Here is a 26,478-nt window from a genome sequence, read left to right on the forward strand (position 1 = left end):
TTTACGGTGACATATGATCTACAATCCATCAATTTTATTGATGTCACGGTTAGCAGTAACATGGATCACACTTTAAACACCAGGACTTTCCGTAAATATCCCCAATATAACACTTTATTGCACGCTTCCAGCATGCATCCACAACACACCATCCGCAACATTCCTAAGTCCCAATTTATGCAGATGAAACGCATCAATTCCACCAATATGGAATATGAGAAAGCTAGTCTGGATTTGTTCCAGAGATTTGTCAACAGAGGCTATAAACAACTGGATTTAGTTAAGGCTTGGGATTGGTCAACCAGTATGAATAGGGATACGTTATTGCAATATCAGATACAACCCAGGGACTTAAGTGCATCTTCCATAAGATTTGTTACTGCTTATGGTAGAAACCATACTGCAATTCGGAGCATCAATAAACATTGGAACATTCTACTGGCCAATGATCAGCTAAGACCAATATTGGGGTCTCAGTGTCAATTCAGTTATAGAAGAGGCAAAACCTTGGGCTCGCTGTTTAGTCACTTTAAACATAAAGAAAGTGGTGGGGCTGTATACCAACAACTTACTATGTCTGGAGACAAACTGCTGGGAACCTTTTCGTGTGGACACTGTGGGTCTTGCAAACAAATTTGCAAATCCAAACAATTTTCCAGTCAAAACACCAGCAAAGTATATGATTGCAAGATATTTGGTAACTGCAGCAGCAGTTGGGTGATATATTTGGCCACTTGTCACTGTTCTGCCTTCTATGTTGGCCAAACATCCAGACCATTGAGAACACGTATTAATGAACATAGAAGTGACATTAAGAATAAGAAAGACCATAATGCTCTTTTTAGACATACTTTGAAGCATTCACAGGCCCAATATACATTCATGATTATTGATAGAATCACAGGAGATCGGAATAATCCTCAAGGTTGGCATAGCATTCTTAATCACAAAGAAAGGTATTGGATTACCACATTGGGAGCACTTTTCCCACCAGGTTTGAATGATCATTTATAATTAACCTTTTTACTGTTAATTTATATGCTATTATAACTTATTTTTTATATTCATGTAATCCAGGTTCCTGAGGATACCTTATTTGATGTCGTGTTATCATGAATGCTTACCAATAACCACAAATTTATTGAGAACAAAAGTGTTACAAATTTATTATGGATATTTTGTGATTTCTATCTTATCATATATTTATTTTTACCTATCATACATTGTTCAGCTCATTACTCTATAATGGAGTATATATATATTTCTGGCTCATGTCCATTTATATTCATTTTTTGATTGATATAAGTATTTGCAGTTTATATAACCCATCGGTTATATTTGTTTGTGAACCCATAGACACACTGATTCATTTGTGTTTATCTTTTGTCTTTTTTAAAGTTTTTTTCTTTTTCTATTGTGGGAACAAACCATGATTAATTATGCAGGGTTTTTCACTCTCATTGGTTAGGCACTCTTATAAATATTCATGGAGTACTATCTAATGTTTTTGCTGTGTATCACTGATGAAGGCATATATTCTTTTGCCGAAACCGGTCTGATTATTAAAGATATGTATAATCAGCGAATAATTGAGTAATTGCATCTTTTTACTGTTACACGTATCTGCTGGCCAACAGTGTTTTTTGGTTTGCTCCGGCCGTGCAGTACCTATGTGCACAGCACAGTGTTTTGAATACTGGGCTACTATTCTGCCTGTGTAATTGCCTGCTTCTAATTGTTTTCACCTGTAGCTCCAGCAGTATTCCCTGCTAGCTTCCTTTTTCCTTTCTGTTTCCTCAGGGGGGAGCAGCGTGCATACCAGCAGAAACGCGCTCACAGTGGCTTACACGCACGCACACATGCTTACACTGTTTAGGATCTGCCTATTCGGGTTAAAACGCGCACACCAGCGCAAACAGTCTTACAAGTCTGCCAACAGGCTCCCACATGCTCAGTCTGCTCTACACGCGCGCACACCAGCGCAAACAGTGTTAAACATCTACCAACATGCTCCCACATGCTCAGTCTGCCTTACACGCGCGCACACTGCCCTACTCGCGCTTCATGACGTGCACACGTGCGCATGCACGCCCAGCAAGAAACTTTAGTGAAAGTAACAGTGTACACCTTCCATTTCTTGACTTTCCCAGACTTACCTTGTGGCACTCCTCTTTCCCTGATCTGTGTCTGTCATCTGTCATGTTACACTGACCTCCAATGAACTGCATTTCTTTCTACCATTCCCCCCTGTGATGTCACCTATCTCCTACTCTATTCCTCCCCCTTATGCATCTCTTACACTACTCAGACTGTGCTCATTTGCTATGTGACTGTGAGATTCAGTATCCTAACCCTCATTTACATGAGATTGCCTACTAATGCTTAGTTACATGTCTTACACTCAGCTTCCCCCCTTAGCAACCACTACACGGTGGCCATGTTGTTTTTGGTCTGCTGGTCCCTGCATTGTTATTCCATGTATTGCATAAAACCCACATTTGTGGGTTTATAACCTTCATTTTTATGTTTTATGCAGCGCAGCCCGTTTGCACGGGGCTGCGCTGCGTTTAATTATATTTTTATCATTTCTGCATCAGGTTACCTTGCCAATGGCCACATATTTGGCCGTTGGCATGCTGCCTGACACATATGCACCCTTTATTTGGAGCTGACATGGCTCCGTTGTGAATTTTGCAGAAACGTACTCAGTTGTCAACTGAGCACATTTCTGCAGCTAAAACGTCTCTTACACGGGCTGGTTTCTGCTTCGTGGATCGCTAATATACCTCATTTGCATACCTTTCGGCTGCAAGTGAGGTATTTAGCATGTCCACGCCCAGTCCGTGTAAGAGACGTTTTAGCTGGTCTCTTACACGGAGTTTAGGGCTGTTCGTGGATTGCGAGGCTTGCATGGAGTGTTACACGTCTCTTACACTCCGTGCAAGCCTTCGTGAATCCTGCCCACAATCAATAAAAAACTTAAAATGCAATAAATATTTCTAGTCTTCCATTCCATACAGTTTTACAGAAAAGTTACAAGATACTGAAGCCCTATAAAAATGTTGTTAGATAATATTAAAATATTAAATTAAATGTATTTTTACATCACTGTTCATGTCAAAAAATTCAGCTTTAAGACTAAGAATAGAGGTAATGGATATGGAGCTATTTAATCCAGGATGTGTAGCCTGTGTTTGGTTTAAGATGCTATTTTAATTCCTTGTACTCTAAGTAGTCATTCAGTGCCCCCCCCCCTCTGTCCCCAAGGTTACTTGGTCAATAATAATAAACTTGAAACCCATGCCCTTCATTATTAGAAATGTGTAGCTAAGACATTTTTGCTGTCTTTATTTTGAATGTCTTGATAATGCTGATATACTCTAGTTCTGATACCAATGACAGTTTTTCCTATGTAGAAACATGGACATTCTGTGCATAGAGCTAGATAAACCACTGCTTTACTGTTACAGTTAAACTTCTTGTATAGAGTGTATCTACCAATATTAGGGATATAGATAGTATCTGTTTCCAACATATGTTTGCATTGGGAGCAACATCCACACCTAGACATGCTTCCTTTTATCCTGTGTCATTACCTCTTTCTATCAAGGTTTTTAAATTGGTATCTTTCCTATATACAATTTTTGGAACTGCTCCTTCTATGTTAGTAAATTATTTGTCAATACCAAAAATATTCCAGTTACGCCAAATGATGTCCCTCAGTCCTGTGAATTGGTTATTATATGTTAAAATAATAGCTTTGTTATACTCTTGCCTCTTCTGCACATGATTATTCACATTTAAAGTGTGTGCTGTACTTAGTAGAGGAAAACACTGTCCATTATTTCTCTTGTTAATGACTTCCTGAAAAATCACATTCAAAAAGTCTAAAGGGTACCCTCTCCTGGTTAACATGTTTTCTAAAATATCAATTTGTTTTTGAAATTCTTCGTTGTCTGTGATCATTCTGGCCTTCTGAAAGTTTGACTGCCGAATCCTACACTAAAGCACTGTACGAGAACATCCACTTGTGCATTAATCATGACATCCCAAATAGAACCAAGATGCTCTCCTCCAAAAAAGAAAGCCAATCTAGTGATCCCCCTGCCATAAACAAACTATACAACAGAAGGAAGAAACTGATGCAGAAAAGAGGAAAATACCAGGATGCAAAAAACTCCCTTACCAGCCTCAGTAAGAAGCTGAGATCCCTCCCTCATAAAAACCTCCAACGCTAGTTACAAAAATAAAATTGCCAAAGATTCTAAAGACAGCCACAAGGCATTCTATAGCTATGTCAAGAATCTAAATGGCAATGCTCATATCTGCTCTGAGCTACAATAGAATGGCATTAAATATACTGATCCCAAGGACATTGCCATTATCCTGGCAGATCAATTCAGTGCCCACTTCACCACCCTCTCACCCCCCTAAAGGGCCCATCTCCATACCGAAAGATTGCCAAATTCTGGTAATCACAGCCATAAAGGTAAAAACTCACTCTCCAAAGCTAAGAATACAGCATCCATGGGACCAGATGACATCCCAGGCTGTGTACTACATGAACTACAAACTGAACTGGCACCTCACTTAAGTGTCATGTTTAATCATAACCTCACCTCAGGCTTCGTGCCCACTGAGTGGCGCATAGCTATAGTTATCCCACTCCACAAGGCCATGGAACGTATCATCATGGAACTTATAAAGAAAGACATTGGCAACCTTCAAACACTGGACCCCACCCGGTTTGGGTTCGTGAAGGGCCGATCTTGTCTCCTGAACCTGACTGACTTCTTCAAATCAGTCTCCAGAGCTCTGGACGAGGGTAAGGCGGCCCACACAGACTATCTGAACCTCGTCAAGGCCTTTGGCACCATCCCCCACTCTGGAATCATAGATAAACTTACTAAGCTGGGTATAAATCCCTACATCACTTGATGGGTTGCCAGTTGGCTTACTCACAGAACCCACATTATAAAAGTAGACTACTACAAATCCAGCTCCAGACAAGTGGAGTGCCTCAGGGTTCAGTCCTGGGACAGCTCTTGTTTGGCATCTACTTCTCTGAAGTACAGGCCAACACTAAGGGACTCTCGCTAACAAAGTTCGCAGATGACTGCAAACTGGGAGCCATTATTGAATCCCCAAATGATTTGGACATTCTTCAAAAGGGCCTTACAGAAACAGATGCTTGGTGCCAGAGCCATGGGCTCAAGCTCAATGCCAAGAAGTGTATAGTTATCCCCTTTGGGAAAACCCATGTACCCGTGAATTACCACATAGGTGACAGTACACTAAACACCAAAAGTGTGATAAGAGACTTAGGAACACAAGTGGAAAGTGGTCTCACCTTCGATAACTACATCACCACAACAATCAGGAAATCCTTCTATGTGGCACACCTCATCACCAAGGGTTTTTAAGGCTTTGAGTTTCCAAGTAGGAGTTGAGAGACAAAAGTCATGTTCTTAAGGTCTTTGGAACAAAGGACTGACAAGACTGTACACTTTTTATAATCATGTTCTGCACCTAAACAGAAAGGACACTGGAAGTGGAGATCCTTGTAGGGAATCTGTCTACTGCAATCGCTCTTTCCCTCCTAGTTGACATCTAATATGTCAATAAACTGCAATGCAATTGGGAAAAAAAATAAGGAAGATTCCCCAATGAGGCACTTATCTGAACCAATGAAGGCGAACAGTACCAACTATGACAGGGTCTATATTACATTGACGAATGGTTAAATGTTCGAATCTCTAAAGGTCGACCTTTAGAGATCGAACATTTAAGTGTTCGAAAATGTAATAAAACAAAGAAAAAAAAAGGTAAACTGAAAGGGTTTTAGCAGGGGGGCAAGCCCCCCTGTGCCCCCCACACCCCCCTACTTAAATATACCAACTCCGAGATCGCACTCCAGTGCACGGCAGAGTGGAAACGGGAAATTTCCCATTCCGTACACTGTAGCGTGATCTTGGAGTTAGTATATTTAAGTAGCAGGGGGGGTGCAGCCCCCCACGTGTGGGGTGCAGGGGGGCTTGCCCCCCTGCTTACACCCTTTAGTTTTTTTTGTTTTACTTTTATTTTTTTAATTTTTAAAGATATTCAAACACTTCACTGTTCGATCTCTAAAGGTTGACCTTTAGAGATTCGAACATTTAAGCGTTCCTTTATCCAATATAGACCCCTATGACACACACAGAACAGACTGGTGGGTGTGAGACCTGCGTTTAGGCAGGCGTCAAGAAGATCTGACAGTTTACACTCATATGTCCTTTTATGTACCCTTAGGCCCATAGGCTTAGGTCATACAGCATAAATACGGCTCTATGGAAGGTCTTGGCTTTAGAACCCACGATGGATATCAGGTTTTATCTGGCGAGATAACCCAACAGTTTGAAATACTGCAATAGTGATCTAAGCAAGGACATCACAAGAGCTGAACTTATATCTTCAGTTCTGTGCAAGTAATTCTTTAGCTGCCTGTGCACATCTAAGGAGTGCAAGACCCTTTGTTCTCTATTCTGAAGGCTGAAAAGCTATGACTAAGATAATTTCATAGGTATTTCTTGCGTAAAGGAGAGATGGGTTCATAGGCTGACTCTATCAATATTTAAGATAAGAAAGAGTTCTGTGTATATGAGGGCTTTAACTTCTGATAATGTGATGGTCAGCAACAAAGCCATATTCCAGGTTAGTAATTTGAGGGAGAATTTGACTGCAGGCTTAAATGATTACTGGGTTCATTTTTCTATGATACAATTCAAGTCCTAACGTGGAGCTCTTCTCTTGCTGGGTGATCTCAAATTTAATATCCATCGTGAAACTATATCTAACCAGCTGCAGTCATGCCAAGTCATGAGTCCAAATGACAGACAGATGTACCCTTACAGAGATATAGACCAGCCCTGAATTTAAGTGCTCATTCAAATACTGCAGAATCTTACACAGAGGGAACAAAAACTGCCAAAACGTCAGTAGCTCCAGAGCATCCATTCCAAAAATAGCTTGTATTAAAGGAGTTAAAGCCTTTTAACACTGCAGGAATAGCTGGCATTGCACAAGACACACAAGGTTCAGTGCCCTTACCAAGTATAGCTATCTCTTACTCTGAGTAAACTACAAGTTCAGACTTTGGAATCAGGGTTACATGGAGCAGTGATGAATAAGGCACTTTTAAAATTCTACTTTTGTGTTAATCAGATATTCTACCAATATGTCACAAGGAAGGAAGGGAGCCCTCTTGTCCTGCATGCAGCTATTACAAAAAAAGCTTCTGATCTAGCTGCTAAGGATTCTGATCTCTAAATTGTGTCCACATGAGTAAAGGATTCAGATCCTTTGTATGTGTGCCAGTAGCATGAAGATGAGAAAGTATAGCTGCCTACTAGTCTGAACACCAATGTACAGTTGTGTTAGGAAGTTAGCATAAATTTAAGTGTCTGATTTTCACTGTTCTCACTTCCTGGAATGCCATGCCTTCAGGGAGCCCACAGTCAGTCTTCAGAGCTTTACTCTACCCAAGTGCTTCAGCTGAAGTCGTCCCTCTAATGTTGGAATGATGGTAGTATAAAGGGTGTGACACTTGGCACCATCTTCAGATGTTTCTAGCCCTGGTAAATCAAGGGGGGGAGCCTTTTATCCCACAGCAAGGTGCACCAGATGGCACCGCCACCACTGGCTCAAGTCCACCCCAAACTGCCCAAATCCTAAAACTCCAAAAATAAGGCCAATAAGCAAGGGATGAGGGCCAGGCAAGTTTGAAGGGAGAAGGTAAGGCAAAGGTGCCATTCCAACTCCATAGTAAATCCAGGGTAAATATAGAAGGGGACAGAAGGAGGGAGCTAGAACTGCAGAAGTAAATCTACTCAGAATTGATATTTACGTTAAGCTCCTAACACACCTGCATTACGTTCATTGCAGTATTCACTGTTGCAGTTCTCACTTCTTAAGAACATTCCCAAAAACAGTGAGAACTTCAGAAGGCAGAAAAGCTAATTTCTACTGTACAGGGTTTTATTTCTAGAGGCAAAATCAGTCCTAGCTCTAAATATAGTCCCCAAGTTATAATATTTGGAAAAGGTGTGCACAGAGGGCCTTACTAGATGCTTCAAGAATAGCCTGGGTGGTGACTCCTCTAAAGGAAAAGCTGTGGTAGCAGCTGTAGCTCTGGTGGAAAGTGCTGTAATCTAGCCTGGGACTTGCCTCCTATGATGCCAATAACAAAAGGCAATGCAATGTGTTAACCAACTGGAAAGAGTTACCCCCCATCTCATTTACAAAACAACTGATCAATTTTCCCATATACGTGGTCCTATGCAAGTAGAATCTCGGCCAAATATGCACATCACAGGAATGCCCCCCCCCCCCCCCCCCCGAGTTCTGACATTTTGGAAAAAAGACTAGAAGCAGAATGTCAAGTATAAAGTCAATTCAGTAATCATGTTAGCTATAAAGGAAGGATTAGTCCACAGTCCACAGTACCACTCTAACCTGATGGAACACCAGAAAATGTTCATTGCACATTACAGGGCTTGGAGTTCTGAAACTCTTCTAGCAGAGGTTACTGCCACCAAAAACAGTGTGTCCAAAAAGAGTAAGTGAATACGGCAAGAGGCTGCTGGTTCAAGGGGAAGGGAGGATCAAATTTTTCTAGCAAATAGTTGAGATCCCATGGTGGCGCAATTTGTTTCCTGGCAATCTTGATCCCATGGTGGCGCAATTTGTTTTCTTGGCAATATATAGTAGCCATAAAAATTGCTGAACTGAAATTCTGGAATATAAGGGGGGGGGGGGCAAAGGCAAACAGGCTGAAGTTGCAGAAGCATGTACTTTTACAGATGTATAATCTAAACCTGATTTACAGAGGTCTAACAAGTATTCTAGGACCAGTATGATCTACCTTGTCCAAGATCAAAGTATCTGGGCCAGTAACCAATAGGATAATCTCTTCCATTTTGCTAGGTATGATTTTCTTCTGATAGGTTTCGTAGCTTCTTTCATAACCTTTATAGCATCTCTTCTGAAACTTTGGGCCTCCCTGGGATTAGTGTGAGATCATCCAGGCTGACAGCTTCAATGTGAACAGGTCGGAGTGCAGCAGGGAATCTCCGTTTGTGTTAGGAGGTCTACTTGTTGATGCAGCCCCCTCATGTTTTCATTTTGTCAAGTTGTATAGGAGAAACACTTATCTTGACCAATGAGGATAATTTCTGGCTTCTCCTCCTTTACTTTTATCAGCACTCCAGGGATCAAAACTATGGGAGGGAAAGCACAGAGAAACAGACCTGTGCAGCTCAGGGAAATGGCATCTACTTTCCAGGCTCCTGGAGTTGCTAGCCTTGAGCAAAAGTTTCCCAAGTCTGACTGCTCAGATGCGAGGCAAAGAGGTCTAAATCCTGTACAACCCATGTCAAAGAATTCATCAGAATGGAAGTTGCCATTTATCCTAGAATTTTTAGGTATTGCCTAGCTGTAACCTGTTGTTTATGGGTGGAAGTGCTAAAGTAGTCCTTCAGCATCTCCAACTTGTCCTGTGGGAAGAAAGTTCTGCACTGAATAGCGTCCAAACATGCTGCCAGGAAGGCCAGTTCTAGGTGCCTAAATGAATCAGGGTGAAATTCAGAGCATTCAAAATATGCTGAGAAGATTCTGTTGGAAATACGCTATCACCTAGGAAGGAGTAATTCTAAATGCTCTCTGCTCTGCAAAAGCTGGCACCTGAGCCAGACATTTTATAAATACTCTGAGTGGGGTGGAAAAGACAAAGGGCAAGACAGTGAACTGATAATGTTTTCCATCTGTTGCAAAGCTTAGGTATCTTCTGTGACATTTGTTTATGGGTCTATGGAAATACTCATTCTTCCAATCTGGGGTACCATGAAGGCCTCTAATGGATAAGCAAGCAGAGGTCCTTGCATGATTAGCATTTTTAACTTTGGGACTTTTAGGCACCTGCCTACGAAAGAAAGACCAGAATGGGCATACGAGGTCCTCCTCCCTTGCTACCAGAAACAGTCTGGAGTAAAATCCTTTCTCCTACTCCCCCGGAGGGAACTTCTTCTATGGCCCATGTCAATCATTTCTTTTAGAACCTGAGAAATGAACTATGGCTGATCTCTGGGACCTGTTGGGATACCTCTGACCTGCAGTTTCTCTAAGAACTGAAAGCTGTACCATCTTTTTATGTTTCACATTCATTTGACCTAAATCCAAATAAACTCAGTACACGGCAAGCAGCTTCCATGTACACAAGTCCCTATAATTCCATTGAAAAACTTGATAAAACACTTCAAAAAATACCACCAAATAAAAGCTTAACGGTTGAACATTTTTTGTCTGTTAATTTATCTTCAGAAGCACCAGCTACTAGCACAGTAAGCTTAAAACAGGCTTTCAAAAACTGAAATACAATGGGCAGATTTACAAAATAATTGGTAAAAAGTCGAGGGCAGAAGGTTTAATTGTCTATCGGAGACGGTGGTTTACCTGGCTCAATGTGCCACCTGTTCAATGCTCTATGTGGTGGAAACTGATAATGCCTTGAATCATAGAATATATCAACACAATTACAGTATCCAACAGAATGACAGTAAAAGTGCTTTAGCTAAGCATTCTATTTTATGTGTTGATTTTTGGTTCTTTGTTTTCTCTGTAATTGAACAGATCAATAAGGGAGCCTTTGTGGGTGACTGGCGAACAAGACTTTTTAATTATTTTGGTAGATAAAGTCAGATGCCAGTAAACTCCCTGGTTTGAATGAGAACATTTCGAGTTTTAGTGAGTTAAAGTTATGATACAGTAAACTTTGACACTGTATCTCAGGGGTTAGAGCACTGGTCTCGTAAGCCAGGGGTTATGAGTTCAAATCTCCTCAGCCTGTTTGACTTTTTCATTTGACTTTATTGCCATTGGGTACAATTTTACTGTTGCCCATATTATTGGTCCTTGTGGCATCTTTTACTATTATGTCCATTTTACCATTCTGGACCTTTGATTGGGTAAGATGTAACCTATGGGGTTTATGTATTGTTCATCTGCACATTAGTTTTTGTCACTGCTACCACTGGTTGAATTGCCAAAGTTGCTTTTCACATTGGTTATCATATGTATTGTAATCACTGGTTATATTACTCCTAGTAGATTTTTAATAGGGTGCATGTATTCCTTATTTGAATATTAGTTTTGATTGGTTATGGGGTGGGTGTTTTTGAAAGCTTATTTTAAGCTTACTGTGTTAGTAGCTAGCGGTTCTGAAGATGCTGAATTAACAGACGAAAGTGCTCAACACCAGCACAAGAGTTATATCTATAGAAAACACAAATCCAAGCACTTCACCAGTTTCTTCCTTTATTGCTTAGCGATCTGGTACCTCGGTCTTTCGCCTTCATGGATCACAATAAATGCATGTTTCAAACAAATATATACACACATTCAATAGCAATTAACACAAACAACTGAATCAATCAATCAATTATACAATTACATATTTAAAGTAACATTTTAAAATTACATCAAAAAAAGTTTTTCTATCACAAAATTCAAGCATTATGCATATAATTATAATACTTTCTATTCATTTTATTATAAGGAATATTGCACAATTAAATATCCAATTCAAGATCAAGTCCAAAGGGCTTCAAAGTCTTAAACTTTAAAATCATTTTGGTCTCTAATTCAAGCAGTTTATAAGAATAATCCCCCCCTCCAATGAAAAATGGTTTACCAAGCACACAGAATTTTAAACTGTGTGGGGAACCACCATGTTTCTCAAAGAAATGCTGGGCCACAGGACTAACTTCACTGTGATTTCTGATGTCTTTTAAATGTTCTAAAATATGGATTCTAACCATTCTTTTAGTTTGCCCTATATACCAAACATCAGTACACGAGCAGCCCAAAATATAAACCACCCCTATCGATCTGCAGTTGAAGTAAAATTTTGGGAAAAAAGATATACCATTTATAACATTTACATTAATAACCCTATCACATAGGCTACAATGGCCACAACGATAAGTACCTGGGGATAAGCTATTATATTCATTACCTTTCAAAAAATTATAATTTAACAACTCTTTTAGATTCTTTCCCCTCTTATAAGAAAAAGTAATATGTTTGGGAAAGAGATGACCAATATTATCATCCTCACTAATTAAATACCAATATTTTTTCACTATTCTAACTAGTTCATCCGAAAAAGGAGAAAATTTAGTAACATAAAATAACTTTTCCCCATCATCAATTTCCTTATTATTAAATATTTTTACTATTGGCTTTTCCGTAGTACTCATAAAATTTAAATATCGATATGGGCTATCATGAGTATCCCCAAGTATCCTATTTTTACATCTTAACAAATGATCTTTATCATAACCCCTCTCACTAAGTCTCAACTCAACATTATTCAGTTCATTAACCCTCTCAACCTCATCACTAGTATGATCAAATATTCTTTTAAATTCACCTGAGGGTAATGAATGTAATACATGTCCAGGATGCATGCTAGTAGCATGTAAGAACATATTCACTGAAGTTGTTTTCCTAAATGGCCTAAAGCCAATATGTTCTTCATTATTATATAGAGTCACATCCAAAAAGTTAATACTTTTCTTATTGAGCTCATAGGAGAAGGTTAATCCATGTTCATTTTTATTTAAAGTCTCAAAGAAATCCAAAAAATCCTTAACCTCACCTCTACAGATCAAAAAAAGATAATCAATAAATCGCTTATATAATATAACATTCTTCTTATACAACAAAGTAGGATAAATAAATTGCCTTTCAAAAATTCCTATATAGATAATAACATATGAGGGCGCGAAGGCAGCCTCCATAGCTGTTCCCTTCAGCTGCAGAAAAAACTCATTATTAAAACAAAAATAATTATGAGTTAAGCAAAATTCAAGTAAATTAACTAAGAAGCTAGTTCTGGATCCATCACCCAGCATTTCCATCACTGCTTCCAACCCCCACCTTTTACTGATGTTAGTATATAGCGACTTAACATCAATGGTTACCCAATAGTACTCTTTGCACCATCTAACCTGAGATAGTTCATCCAACAAATCTTGAGTGTTGGAAATATGTGCTGTGACTTTACTCAAATATGTTTTAAGGTAAAAATCCAAAAAGATATTAACATTACTTAGCAAAGAACCTATTCCTGACACTATCGGCCTACCTGGGGGGTTTTCCAAACACTTATGTACCTTGGGCAAGGCATAAAAAATAGGTGTCAAAGGTTTCTTAATATACAATTTACACACGTCCTTATAATCAAAGAAACCAAGATGTTCCCCTCACTCTAATAGAGTCAAAAGTTCATTGTTATATTCCATTACTGGGTCCTTCCTTAAACGTTTGTACTCAACCGTATTGTTTAATAAATCTGCTATCATTTCACAAAATTTCGATTTGTGTAAAATGACCCAGTTTCCTCCCTTATCAGCACATTTGAAAATAAATTCATTTTTAAGTTTCACCATACTCTTAAGAGCCAACCATTCATTTTTACTTAAGTTATACTGCTTTTTATTCCTATAAAATTTATCCAATGTTATAGAAACTTCTTTAAACAAAACTTTAAGAAAAGCAGTAATGGCAGGCACTTTAATATTGGTACAAATTTTCTATCAGAAACCAAATAAGGCAGTGTGAGTTTACCATAACCAGTGTGAAAACAATCAAAATTCTCTGTTCCCTCATCCGCACAGAACATTTCAGCATCTTCATAATCATATATTGATAAAATAAATAATTCATCATTGTCAAGATTACTCTCATCCAACGAAACATTCTCCACAGAGTTAGCAGCATTATTCTGAAAAAAAAACTTTAAGATACAATTTCCTTATAAATGCTTTTAATTCAATATACAAATCAGCAAAGGAGGGAAAATATGTAGGCACAAATTTACTGCCTTTAGATAATACAAGTTTCATATCATCACTGAGAATTAAATCAGATAAATTAATAACAAATAAAGTCCGTTCATTGTATTGACTCACTTGTCCATTACTTAAAACGATTTCTGCCCTTTCTACCATTTCTTCCCCGATTGGATTTATTGGTCTGAAAGGAGTTGTCCGTCCTCGAAGAGACTAATGTACCATTTACGCCCTCAGTCTCCACATTGGAAGAAGCTAAAGAGTCAGCAAAAGTCGCATTTTTATTAACAAAGTTATTACCATCTTGTTCCACTGAGGACGGCGATATGCTCCGTCGCTTCTGATAACCTCTCCTGCCCTTTGACCTACTACGTATAGGCTCACGTTGCCAAGAAAAAAGAATAGTCTTTCATGTCCCGTATGAGCTTATTCCTTTTCCGCTGAATTATTTCAGTTTCTAATTTAGATATCTTTTCATTAATTTTAGAGAACTGCACTCTAAAACAGGACTCCTCCACCACCTCGTCCTGTAGGTGCAGTATCTCAGTCTTTAATTTATCATGCGCTCTTAAATTCCATTTAACCAATATACGGAGCCACTTCATAGTACATTCTAAGGAGGCTTGCTTCCATTCCTCGAAGAGGTCATGTTCCTCTTCCATAAATTCAGTGGCAGGAAGCTGATCAATTCGCAACCCCCTCTGAGTTAAATTTAAACTAATGTATTTCTCCAGGAGACGAGTATCAAGGAATAAAGCAATTTCTTTGGCCATTAGTCTCTCCAATTGCTGGTAACGGCCATCCGACTGACTATTACCACCAACATTCCATGGATCCACAAGAGTGAACTTTTTTTCACGCTCACTCATCATATCAGCAAAATAAATAGCTCCTGGCATATCAGACTGCCCAGAAGCTCCAGTTGTCTGTGACATCTTATAACTGGTAAAAAGCACCGGAATAAATTCACAAATCCAAAACACCAGCACAAGAGTTATATCTATAGAAAACACAAATCCAAGCACTTCACCAGTTTCTTCCTTTATTGCTTAGCAATCTGGTACCTCAGCCTTTCGCCTTCATGGATCACAATAAATGCATGTTTCAAACAAATATATACACATTCAGTAGCAATTAACACAAACAACTGAATCAGTCAGTCAATTATACAATTACATATTTAAAGTAACATTTTAAAATTACATCAAAAAAGTTTTTCTATCACACAATTCAAGCATTATTATGCATATAAATATAATAAATACTTTCTATTCATTTTATTATAAGGAATGTTGCACAATTAAATACCCAATTCAAGATTAAGTCCAAAGGGCTTCAAAGTCTTAAAGTTTAAAATCATTTTGGTCTCTAATTCAAGCAGTTTATAAGAATAATCCCCCCTCCAATGAAAAATGGTTTACCAAGCACACAGAATTTTAAACTGTGCGGGGAACCCAAAATTTTACTTCAACTGCAGATCGATAGGGGTGGTTTATATTTTGGGCTGCTCGTGTACTGATGTTTGGTATATAGGGCAAACTAAAAGAATGGTTAGAATCTGTATTTTAGAACATTTAAAAGACATCAGAAATCACAGTGAAGTTAGTCCTGTGGCCCAGCATTTCTTTGAAAAACATGGTGGTTCCCCACACAGTTTAAAATTCTGTGTGCTTGGTAAACCATTTTTCATTGGGGGGGGGGGGGGATTATTCTTATAAACTGCTTGAATTAGAGACCAAAATGATTTTAAAGTTTAAGACTTTGAAGCCCTTTGGACTTGATCTTGAATTGGGTATTTAACTGTGCAACATTCCTTATAATAAAATGAATAGAAAGTATTTATTATATTTATATGCATAAAAATGCTTGAATTTTGTGATAGAAAAACTTTTTTGATGTAATTTTAAAATGTTACTTTAAATAGGTAATTGTAGAATTGATTGATTGATTCAGTTGTGTGTGTTAATTGCTATTGAATGCGTATATATATTTGTTTGAAACATGCATTTATTGTATCAATGAAGGCGAAAGGCCGAGGTACCAGATCGCTAAGCAATAAAGGAAGAAACTGGTGAAGTGCTTGGATTTGTGTTTTCTATCAAAAGTGCTCAACTATTTAGCTTTTATTTGGTGGTATTTTTCAAAGTGTTTTATCAAGCTTTTCAATGGAATTAAAGGGACTTGTGTACGTGGAAGCCACTTGCCATGTACTGAGTTTATTTGGATTGTGGATTTGTATTCGGTATCTGGGTTTGGTTCATTCATTTAACCTAAGTGACTACTTACCGTCTGCTTGCAAAGGAAGACAAGTGCCTTTCCAGTTTTGGAAGGGGGGGGGGGTTGGGGTAATCTTAGTGGAAAGACAGGGGCAGCCAGATCGAGTCATGGCTGATCCTTCTGGGGGTCCTTAAAGCTTTTCTCTAGGTTTTGATTACCATTCCTTTTTCTACTTCCCTTTTCTCCCTTTGCCACATTTGGTAGGCTCTTGTCTAGAATTAGAAGGCAATGTCTTAGCAAGGAAACTCCTAAAAATCTGCATAACTGAGTGATTTTACCATTTTTCTGATAGGGGTCTGAAAAGTATAAATTTACTTACAGGAGTATTTAGGATCTCTTTTTCAAAATGTGTGGTAGACGTATGGTGCTCAACCAAGCATGTCTTCTAATAACTGACCCCATGATTGCTGCTCTGCATTATGTATCCACAATATCATAGCTACATTTGTAAGAGTGACTAGCAACTTAGAAAGAAATGTCACATATATCTGGCAACTCATCTAAGGACTATAACCTCAATCTCCTCTATCTTAGTCTTCATCTGCTCCAAAAGCATCTGTTGATAAAAAAGCATGTATGAATGGGTGTGTAAAGCCCTGAGGCATAGGGTAGCATCCATATACACTGTCTTCCTGAATCTGTCAAGGGCTCAGCTTTTCTTGTCATTTAAGATATGGTTCCTGGTAATAACCAAAACTGCTTCCTTGTTAGTATCCAGGGGTACCACATAGTACGAACTAATGGAATTTGATACAAGTACTTATGGGAATACTTGATCCTATAAAACTGGTCAGGTTCCACCGATGCATTAAGGAGTGCATCTTCCAGGTCCATCTAGCACTGGAGGGACAGCTACATACCTAGGTTCAAGGAGACCCATGAAGGCTCTGTAAGTCAGATGGACTTCAGATTACTTCTTGGATTACCATGGGAAGGTCTCCTTCATCCTATGAAAAGTATCTCCAAAGGAAAAGTCTTCTGGTAGGAAGGCATAGGACAAGTTGTCTTCAGAGTCCAAATGCAGGTTCTCTGTTGAGGAGAATTTGCCCACGTATGCCACTTCATCAGCCTCCGAGTCAGATTCTTCTGGCAGGAGGATCCATTCTTTTCTTCTTAAAAGTGACTCTAGTCACCAGTTTTGTATCCAGCTCAGGCCTCCTGCAACTAGTAAAGGATGAAAAACTCTCAACTAGCTGGACTACAGATGCCAAAGAAGAAGCCTAGAGGGATGGGGGAAGCACTGCTCAGCTTGGGTAAGCAGGGCTAATCCTGCTTATATTTTGATGTTTTGTGCCTCCCGTAATCAGCAAAAGTCACCTTTGAGACCATGGGTTGCAGATGAGGAACAGAAACCTCAAAGTAGTCACCAGAAACTTCGTAACAAAGATCCTGGGAATTCCACCTTCCTCTTCTGTAATCATGATGTGAGCCTCTAATTCTGAATGGCCTGTGCCTGTCAGTCTCTGTTATTTCAGTCCAGGAGGACAAGTCAGAAAATGATGGCATGGATGCCTGCTAAGGGACCACACCTGGGGCCTTGTCCAAAACTGAATCCACAGTTGAAGGCTGTGAATGTAGACCACTTTGTCTGAAGTTACCAGTCCTTGGAAACCCCCCAAGTCACTGCTCATGTCCTTGGCTTCCCTATGTTTCTTCCTTTTCTGTAAAAATTAAGATAAGCACTGCTCACTATGAATAGACATCCACATCATGTTCCTGGCTGAGGCAAAACAGGTACTTATTACTGAAGGAAGTCTTTATTAGGGTTCTGTTTACTGCACACTAAATGGTTGTTTACTTTAACAGACAATTCTTCAGAGCTAAATTATGAATCACACATTAGCTGCTGGACAATTAACTATCAAACAAGAAAAAAGGTCCCTATGGGATACTTATCAGATCCCTGGAAGAAGACCCACTGACTGACTACATGTGCTGTGGAGAACACACAACAAATGTTAACTACACAACAAGAAAGACTTTAAAAAATCAGCACTAGCCAACACACCCTTTATGCCACCTATGTTCTCACATTGGAGGGAGAGTTTCAGCTGGAGCAGCGGAGATGGTAGAGTTCTGCAAGACTGACCAGCTACAGGCTACCTGAAAGCAAGATATCACAAGAAGAGAGGGCTGCAAACATGAATATTATGATGAACAAATGCATATGAACAATAAAAAAATTTGGAACATTACTATACAAGACAAAGGAGGAAAGAAATGTATTTACAATAAAGTGCTAAATTCTTGATGAAGTTAATTACTGCAAGCTGTCTAAAATTCATCACAACAAACTTTTCAAACACTAGTTAGGAAAAGACTCACCATTTTTTTTTTTGGTGGGGGAAACGTATTTCACTATGCCATCTGATGACAAAGACACTGGTGCTTCTGCACAGAAAACATTAATAAGAACACTTTACTGTGCGTCTCTCCTCAACATTTTCCCATCCTGTGTTACACTTTTGTGCACCACAACCTGGTTCTTTAACTAAAGTCTCTTAAGATGCGAAAAATCAGATCCAGCTGCTTCATTTGCTTATTGTACCACAACTGTTATGGCACAAGAAGCAAGACACAGAACAAGCTCAATAACAAGCTGTTACCCTAGAGTTTTATCTCCCCTAGAACTGTACAAACTAAATGCAGTTGACTGTTCTAACAGGTAACTCACTCTTTCTTCCTTACTGTCTCCCCCTGTATTAGACAGAATATCCTCTCTGAACCTTCTGCTCACAGTACCACTGTTGAGAGAGACAAAAAAGGTCAACCAAAGAAACACTCCCCATCCACTCTGAAGACTGAATCCAGCATTTTAGAAGCCATTCCAGGGGCATTTAAGTATGTCATACTGAATCTTTTACTTAGTCTACAGTCAATCCCCTCAGGCTCTGCTTACTTGGCTCCACAGAATATCCACCCCCACCCCCTACCTCTCTCTATCACTCTCTCTCACCCCATTATAAAACTATCTCTCATAATCACCTCTATATCCCCTGAACCCCTAAGCTACTCTCTTCTATCCTCCTGTCTGTCCTTCTGTGACTGCTGCTGCTATACCCTTCAGAAATGCTCAATAATTGACCTAGTAGCGTTTTCTGCCTTTAACTACTCCCCTATCCTTCCCCGTTTCCCTCCGCTGTTCTTTACCTCTCAGACATAATTTCTAAACTGGTTGACAGCTACATACCCTAATATAGCTGCTATCTTAGTGCACTATTGCTGGATTTCCCCATACAAACAAAAACCTTACCTGCCTGATTGCTTTTTGATAAAGGTTCTCCTCCAGGAAAAGGGCCAAACCGCTCCGTTCGCCCTCCGCTTCGGACTCACTCTGCTCCCTTACCCTACCCTTATTCCCACTCACTACCACATCAACTTAATTTATATTTACTCACCCCACCCTTCAATTACTATGAACCTCCCACCCACCTAATTATCCTATCACAGTTCAATACATCCAATACCTATCATCACACCTCTCCATCACTACAACAAGCCTAATACAAACACATACTTAGTACCTGACAGCTCCACACACTCAACCTCATAGAACAAATAAACCATGCTCCATATTCTACATCCTCACATTACAAAAATCTTACTTTATGCAGTCTCAACTATAATACTTCTCCTCTCAGCCTTCATTAATTACCACACACAACTCCAACACAATATCCTACCTCCATGGCAAACCGCAACTTCTAGCTACCACATGTTACCAATAAACCTTTACTTATCCCCACACCTATTTAGAACTATTCACACTAACTTTTACCCATATAAACTACAATCACTTAAAAGCAAATCCACAACACAGTAAAATTATCTATAAAATAAACAAACTCTACTTAACTTTACTAAAGAAACATGCATGCTGTGGTGACATACACCCCAAACCTGTTCCCAAAATAACAACCAACACAAAACCGTATCAGCATACTCCACTACTGCACAGAAATAATTAACCTTTCCTTTTTCTTAACCTGAATGTCAGAAGCATCTTAAATAAAGTTCATGACCTTAATGCCTGTTAGATCTATATAAACGTGACATTGTACTACTTACAGAAACACGGCTAAAACCAGAAATCAATAATAATGAAATAATAGCACCAGGATACAATATCAAATAAGGCAGAAAAGGAGGGGAGCGGTAGCAATAATATTAAAAGACCATCTCATCCTACAACAACCTGATGTTAATCTTCCAGAAATCAATAATGTAGAGCTCATTTTTACTAGACAAAAACTGAACTCCAATAAACACACAAATATCAAAGGTGGCTATTTTCTACCTAGTAATAACACTACTAGTCTGGAAAACCTACTAGAATGGATCTTTATTTTCCTTCTCCAAGAAAATATTTTGTTAGGAGATTTTAATATAGACTGGCTCAACTGCTCTGGTCCCAATCCATCCACCCACATTAACCTCCATGGGTTTTTACCCAACTTATCTCATCTACCACTAAAACTGATAAAACAACCAAACACCAGTCCATACTAGACTGGATTCTTACATCAGATACCTCCCTTGCATCCCAAACTGGCTGCCTGCCCAACAGTCTTAGCGACCATCTACCTACCCTCATACTGAGAGCTAAAATTCATCAGTTTAGTCAAGCAACCATTAGACCTGTCAGAAACAAAAAGAACTTTAAACCAAACTTTATATCAGATTTAAAATGTTGCAAATGGAAACCACTGACTCAATTACCCCTTGATGAGGCAAGCACACTACTTTAACTCAACATTCTTACAAATACTAAATCACCACGCTCCCACCAGAACTAAAAGAATACATTCAAAATATGCCCCTTGGCTAACTAATGCAACAAAAACAACAGTCAAAGAAAGGGATAGAGTTGGATACAATTCCACAAAAACAAAACTACTACTTAGAACTCCGTGACAACACCAAGAAACTCATTAATCTGGACAAAATTAACTACTACCAGAACCTTCAGGAAAAACATGCCCACAACCCACAAAAATTCTGGACTGCAATACACTCAATACTTCACCCAGGTAAACCAGCAACCCTACACCAGCAACAATTAATAACCAGAATAGCATTCCTACCCAGTTCAATAAATACTTCACTGAAACCCAAAATAATAATAGCAACCCTACACTAGAACCCCTACAAAATAGCACACATACACAAGATATTACCTCCCACTTCAGTTTGCACCCAATATCAACCAATTCCATCTAAAAACTCATACACAAACTTAAACCAACCACCCTTACTGCAGATAATTTACCAGCTAAATTCCTCCAACTGTCTAGTGAGGCCATAGCCTATCCAGTTACCATTCTCATTAATAGATCTATAACTGAGTACAAAGTATCTACTATATGGAAAACTCCCATATAATTCCCCTACACAAAGGAGGCAACTCCTTAGATCTCACTAATTACCAACCAATTGCTATTCTCTCTCCCTTATCTAAAATATTAGAAAGAGTAGTTCAAACTCAACTAATGCACTACCTTCTAAAGAACAATCCCATATCTAAATATCAGCATGGCTTTAGACCCTTCCACAGCACCACCACAGCACTAACATCCTTTTCCAACATAGTGAACCATCACAAAAATAAAGGTTAACTAGTTTCTACCATATTTTTAGAGCTACAGAAAGCTTTCAATATGGTCAACCACAACAGACTTCTTAGCACACTTCCCACTCTAAACCTCAGCACCTCATTGATCTCATGGTTTAGAAGCTACCTATTACAACAGCAGCAAGCAGTAAAATGGCAAAATCAACTGTCCCCTCTCTTACCAGTATCCAAGGGTGTCCGCTCAAGGATCCATCCTTGGTCCATTACTCTTCACTCTGTTTATCAATCAACTCTCTTCCACTATAACCAATGCCTCAGCAGTACAATATACTGATGACACCTCACATGTGCAGCCCAAACATTAGATGACCTACAATCCCTAACCCAAAACTGTTTTTCACTAGCCGAAACCTGGTTCACAAACTTCCAGCTTATTCTTAATTATTTATTTTATTTTTATTTTACATTTGTTGACCGGGCTAGTCTAACTGGATACATGTCCATTTTCAGTAGAGGCCCGGGGAGATAAGCTCCAAGATAGAACAATGAAATTAACAGGATAACAAATAAAGAAACATTAAACAAAAAAAAATCATATTTACAATGCATATTACAGGTTATCACAGTAAATTCGGCAGTGCAGAATACAGGCATAACATAGCATGCAAAGAAAACAAAATTACTTCTCTTCAGCCCATGTAGATCCCCCTCCCCAAGTACAGTACAGTTGTGTGCACTTACCATAAATGTAGATGTTCGAGTGTATTCACTGTTGCAGTCATTACATTTGGGTAATCTGCTGGCAGGTTGCCCTCAGTCGGCCTGATTAACAAAGTCTTGGGTCCTGCATCGGTTGCTGTCCCTTCTTCCATGACATCAGGTCGTCAGGGGTATAAAACATGCATCCGACGCCATTACATCAATTTTTCTTGACCCAGATGTCAAGTGCCCCCCAAATGGAGAGTAAAATATATATATATATATATATATATATATATATAAAATTTAAAACACAAAACATACCTCCAAACAAAAGCAAATACACCAAAAAGGCTTTTAAGCATAGTAAAAGAAAGGAGAGGTATAGTAAGAGAAAAACGGGGCTGGAGGGAGGGTAACCAGGACTGCAACAGTGAATACACTCGAACATCTACATTTATGATAAGCGTACACAACTGTACTATGTTCTTCGTGTTTCACTGTTGCAGTCATTACATTTGGGTAGAATCCCAAAGCTATGGTTGGGAGGATGGATTTATACAGCATTAGGAGCAGCTATAAGGCCCTGCAGGACAGCAGTGGCAAAGCCAGCTCTGGTTTTAGAGAAGAGAGGTAAATGGTAATGTTTGGTGAACGTATGAACTGAGTTCCAGGTAGCAGCTTTTAGAATGTCTCTGGTAGGAACCCCTCTGAGAAAGGCTGCAGAAATAGATGCAGCCCTGGTGGAATAAGATCTGATCCCTTTGGGGATAGGTTTACCATGGTGCATATAGCAGAAACAAATACAATAGCTTATCCATTTGGAAATAGCCTGCTTTGAAATAGCCTTTCCCTCTACCCCTGCAACAAATGCCACCAATAGTTGTTCAGATTTTCTTAGAGATTTTGTCCTGTTTAAGTAGAATATAAGTTGTCTGTGTACATCCAATGAATGCAGAATCCGCTCACCCTTGTTCTGTGGCTTGGGAAAGAAAGTTGGCAGATGAATGGTCTGATTAAGAGCCACACTGGATACCACACCTTAGGCATAAAGGATGGATTGGTCCTGAGAGCCACCCTGTCCGGATGAAAAATAATGAAAGGCTCCACTGTCATAAGCACCTGTAATTCTGAAATCCTTCTAGCTGAAGTGACTGCTAAAAGGAAAGCTGTTTTCCAAGAAAGAAATTTTAGGTCCACAGTAGCAGCTGGCTCAAAAGGAGGTAGAGTGAGTTTTTCCAAAACAAAACCTGAGGTCTCATGCAGGAGTTGGTGCTCTCCTGGGAGGTCTTAAATTTTTGGCCCCTCTGAGATACTGCTTTAGCAGAGGATGAGAGAAGAGGGGAGGTTCTGTGTTGTAATGAGCTGAAATAGCAGTGGCATGGATTTTTATGGAAGAAAAAGATAGACCCTTGTGAAGCATCTCAATTAAGTATTGCAGAATCTGAGGAATATTGGGCATTGCTGTGCTTATTCCTTGTGATTGGTTCCAGGCACAGAATCTTGTCAGCATAAAATTTTCTAGTACTAGGCCTTCTAGCCTCCAAAATGACATCCATCACAGGTTTACTGAGAGATGTCAAGGGTGAAATTAGTTGATTAGCCACGCTGCAAGGTTCAAAGTTTGGAGCGGAGTGTGCAGAATTTGGTAGTTCTGCTGAGACAGTAGGTAAGGTGCCTGAGACAGGTGCCATGGAGTTAGGTGTGACACATTGTGCAGGAGTGGGTACAAGTGTTGGCGAGGCCAGTCTGGAGCAATCAGAATCATTTTTGGTTTGTCCTGTCTGACTTTTAGTAGGACTTTGGAGAGCAGAGGCAGAGGGGCAAAAGCATAGACTGATAGGTTTTTCCAGCTGAATGATAGAGCATCCACTTTCCAAGCTTTTTTGTGATGAATTCTTCTGCAGAATTTGTCCAACTGATAGTTCTGTGGTGAGGCAAAAAGATCTATGTCTGGGCTCCCCCTTTTGCGTGCCAACATGTTGAAAACTTGTGATTCCAGTTTCCATTCGTGTGGGTCCATATGATTTCTGCTTAGTTCGTCTGCCAGAGCATTTAGCTTTCCTGGCAGGAATTGAGCTTGTAGATGTATTTGATAAGTCAAGGCCGTGTTCCACAATGCCATGGCTAGTCTGCAAAGGGGGTAGGAATGTGTACCCCCCTGCTTGTTTATATACCACATGACTGTGGTGTTGTCTGTCTTTATCAGTTGTTGTCGTGGATGAAGGTAGTCCTTGAAGGCTGTCAGAGCATTCTGTACAGCTAGCATCTCTTTCTGATTGATATGTAGAGGTGCATTTGATTTGGGCTCCATTTGCCATGAATGCATTTCCCTGCCAGATGAGCCCCCCATAGTCTGATGCATCTGTAGTTAGGGTTTGGGTGGCAGGGAGGGGAGTGGAGTGAATGACAGTCTCTTGTTTTGGTGGCAGGCTTCTGCTCACCATAGGAACTCTAGTTGCAGGCAAGGTACAATAGGAATCATTGTTTCCAGGCTGTGACAATGTTGACTCCATAAACATTTTAAGTACCACTGAAGTTTCCTCATATGCAGTCTTGCATATGGAATTAGAAGAATGCGGAGGCCATGAACCCCAAGGCCTGCAGAATTTGCCTTGCAGATAGCATGTTTTTTGTGGCCACCCGTTTGAAGTAAGTCAACAACTGAATTTGTTTTTCTAGCTTCACCTACTGCTATGAATGCCACAGAATGCACTGGTATAAGCCATGCAAAACCTCTAGGTGCAAGAGTCTGAACTTGAAAGACTGTTTACTGGCTTTATGTCACAAGAATGCAGTCCTGCCTGCAGCACCACTGACACTGCTTTGATCAGGAGAGCTGGGTGTTGAAGGAACCCACTGAGCAAGACAAGGGTCACACTGAGTGGTCCTCACTGGCTCAATCATGCTAGGAGAAAGCTGCTGGTCAGATTCCACTGCTTAAGTATTTCCTGCTAGAGGCAGGGATACAAAATGAGCAGCAGCCTGGACTGGAAGGCAGACAAATGGTCTACCAAGCAGTGTTCCACACTTCATGTGAGTCGTGTATGGGAGCATGCACCTTTGGGTTGGTACTGTAAGTCCTCCAGCAATAACATATTCACTGGTCACCTGAGGCATTTTGAGAAGGCTACATGTAAAAAGCCCAGTAAGTGCACAGGATGACATCACAGAGGGACTGCCTATATTTCCCTGCTTCAACCATGCAATTAAAAGGGCTTCACTCCAGGGTTCCCACCCTAGGGAGGTAACCATAGTGAGAGAAAGGAGCAAGATGAACTTCTGGGTTTGTAGTGTCATCACAAGACGCTTAGTCAAAGGCCACTGGACCTAAAAAGTATATGGAAAAAACATTATATCATGACAACATTCATAGCAAGGAAATACAGACACTGCAGGGAAGTCTTCACTTTAAGATACAATACATCTTAAATGTTTGATTAGCATTACTCTAAAATATTGACAATTACTACAATAAATTATTACAAGAAATACATACAATGCTTAGGGAGAGGATAAAAGTGGAGAGACTGAAAGAGTTAACAATGAGTTGGACATTTCAGCACAGATGGTTAAAGCCATAACATGCTAACAAGCTTCAACCTACAGTCCCATGTTTCATTTTTCAAATATGGAAGTCTAAGTACATCACTCAAACAGTGCTCCAAGGAGCACACTTTAAAGTAGTTCTTTGTGCCCAGTGGCTTTACCTGCTTAACAACTTATGCAGTTTTAGTACCTAATACTTAACACCCCTAATATGTGGCATAACGCTTCCATGAAGAGTATAAAACTCTTAACCATACACCCTCCAAAGCCTACTTAACAGGAAGTCAGACAGGTAGAAACAGGGCTGAAATGTTCCTGCTTACATACGTACCTTTACAAAAAATGGAAGACACTTTTACGAAACTAGATACTGAAAGGGGAAGCAGCACTGGTTGGAAGTCAACAATTGCTGTGCCAGTCTGAGAAAACAAATGTATATTCTGTAACAAAAGGGGAACAACCTGGAATTAGTTTTTTTTTTTTTTTTTTGTTAAC

At 39.6% G+C, this 26,478-nt stretch overlaps 1 protein-coding gene across 1 annotated transcript in view; it reads right to left on the reverse strand.

Moving 5' to 3' along the window:
- The window catches only part of TMEM131L (transmembrane 131 like), a gene marked incomplete in the record, with an annotated part of 1,995,267 nt that overhangs the window by 1,202,630 nt on the left and 766,159 nt on the right, over window positions 1–26,478 (reverse strand). The window contains 1 exon segment of the mRNA XM_044062407.1: window positions 26,315–26,423. Within this exon segment, the coding sequence (XP_043918342.1) occupies window positions 26,315–26,423 (109 nt within the window).

Source organism: Protopterus annectens, chromosome 2.part1 (assembly GCF_019279795.1).
Source record: "Protopterus annectens isolate FY-2018-M chromosome 2.part1, PAN1.0, whole genome shotgun sequence".
Taxonomy (NCBI): domain Eukaryota; kingdom Metazoa; phylum Chordata; order Ceratodontiformes; family Protopteridae; genus Protopterus; species Protopterus annectens.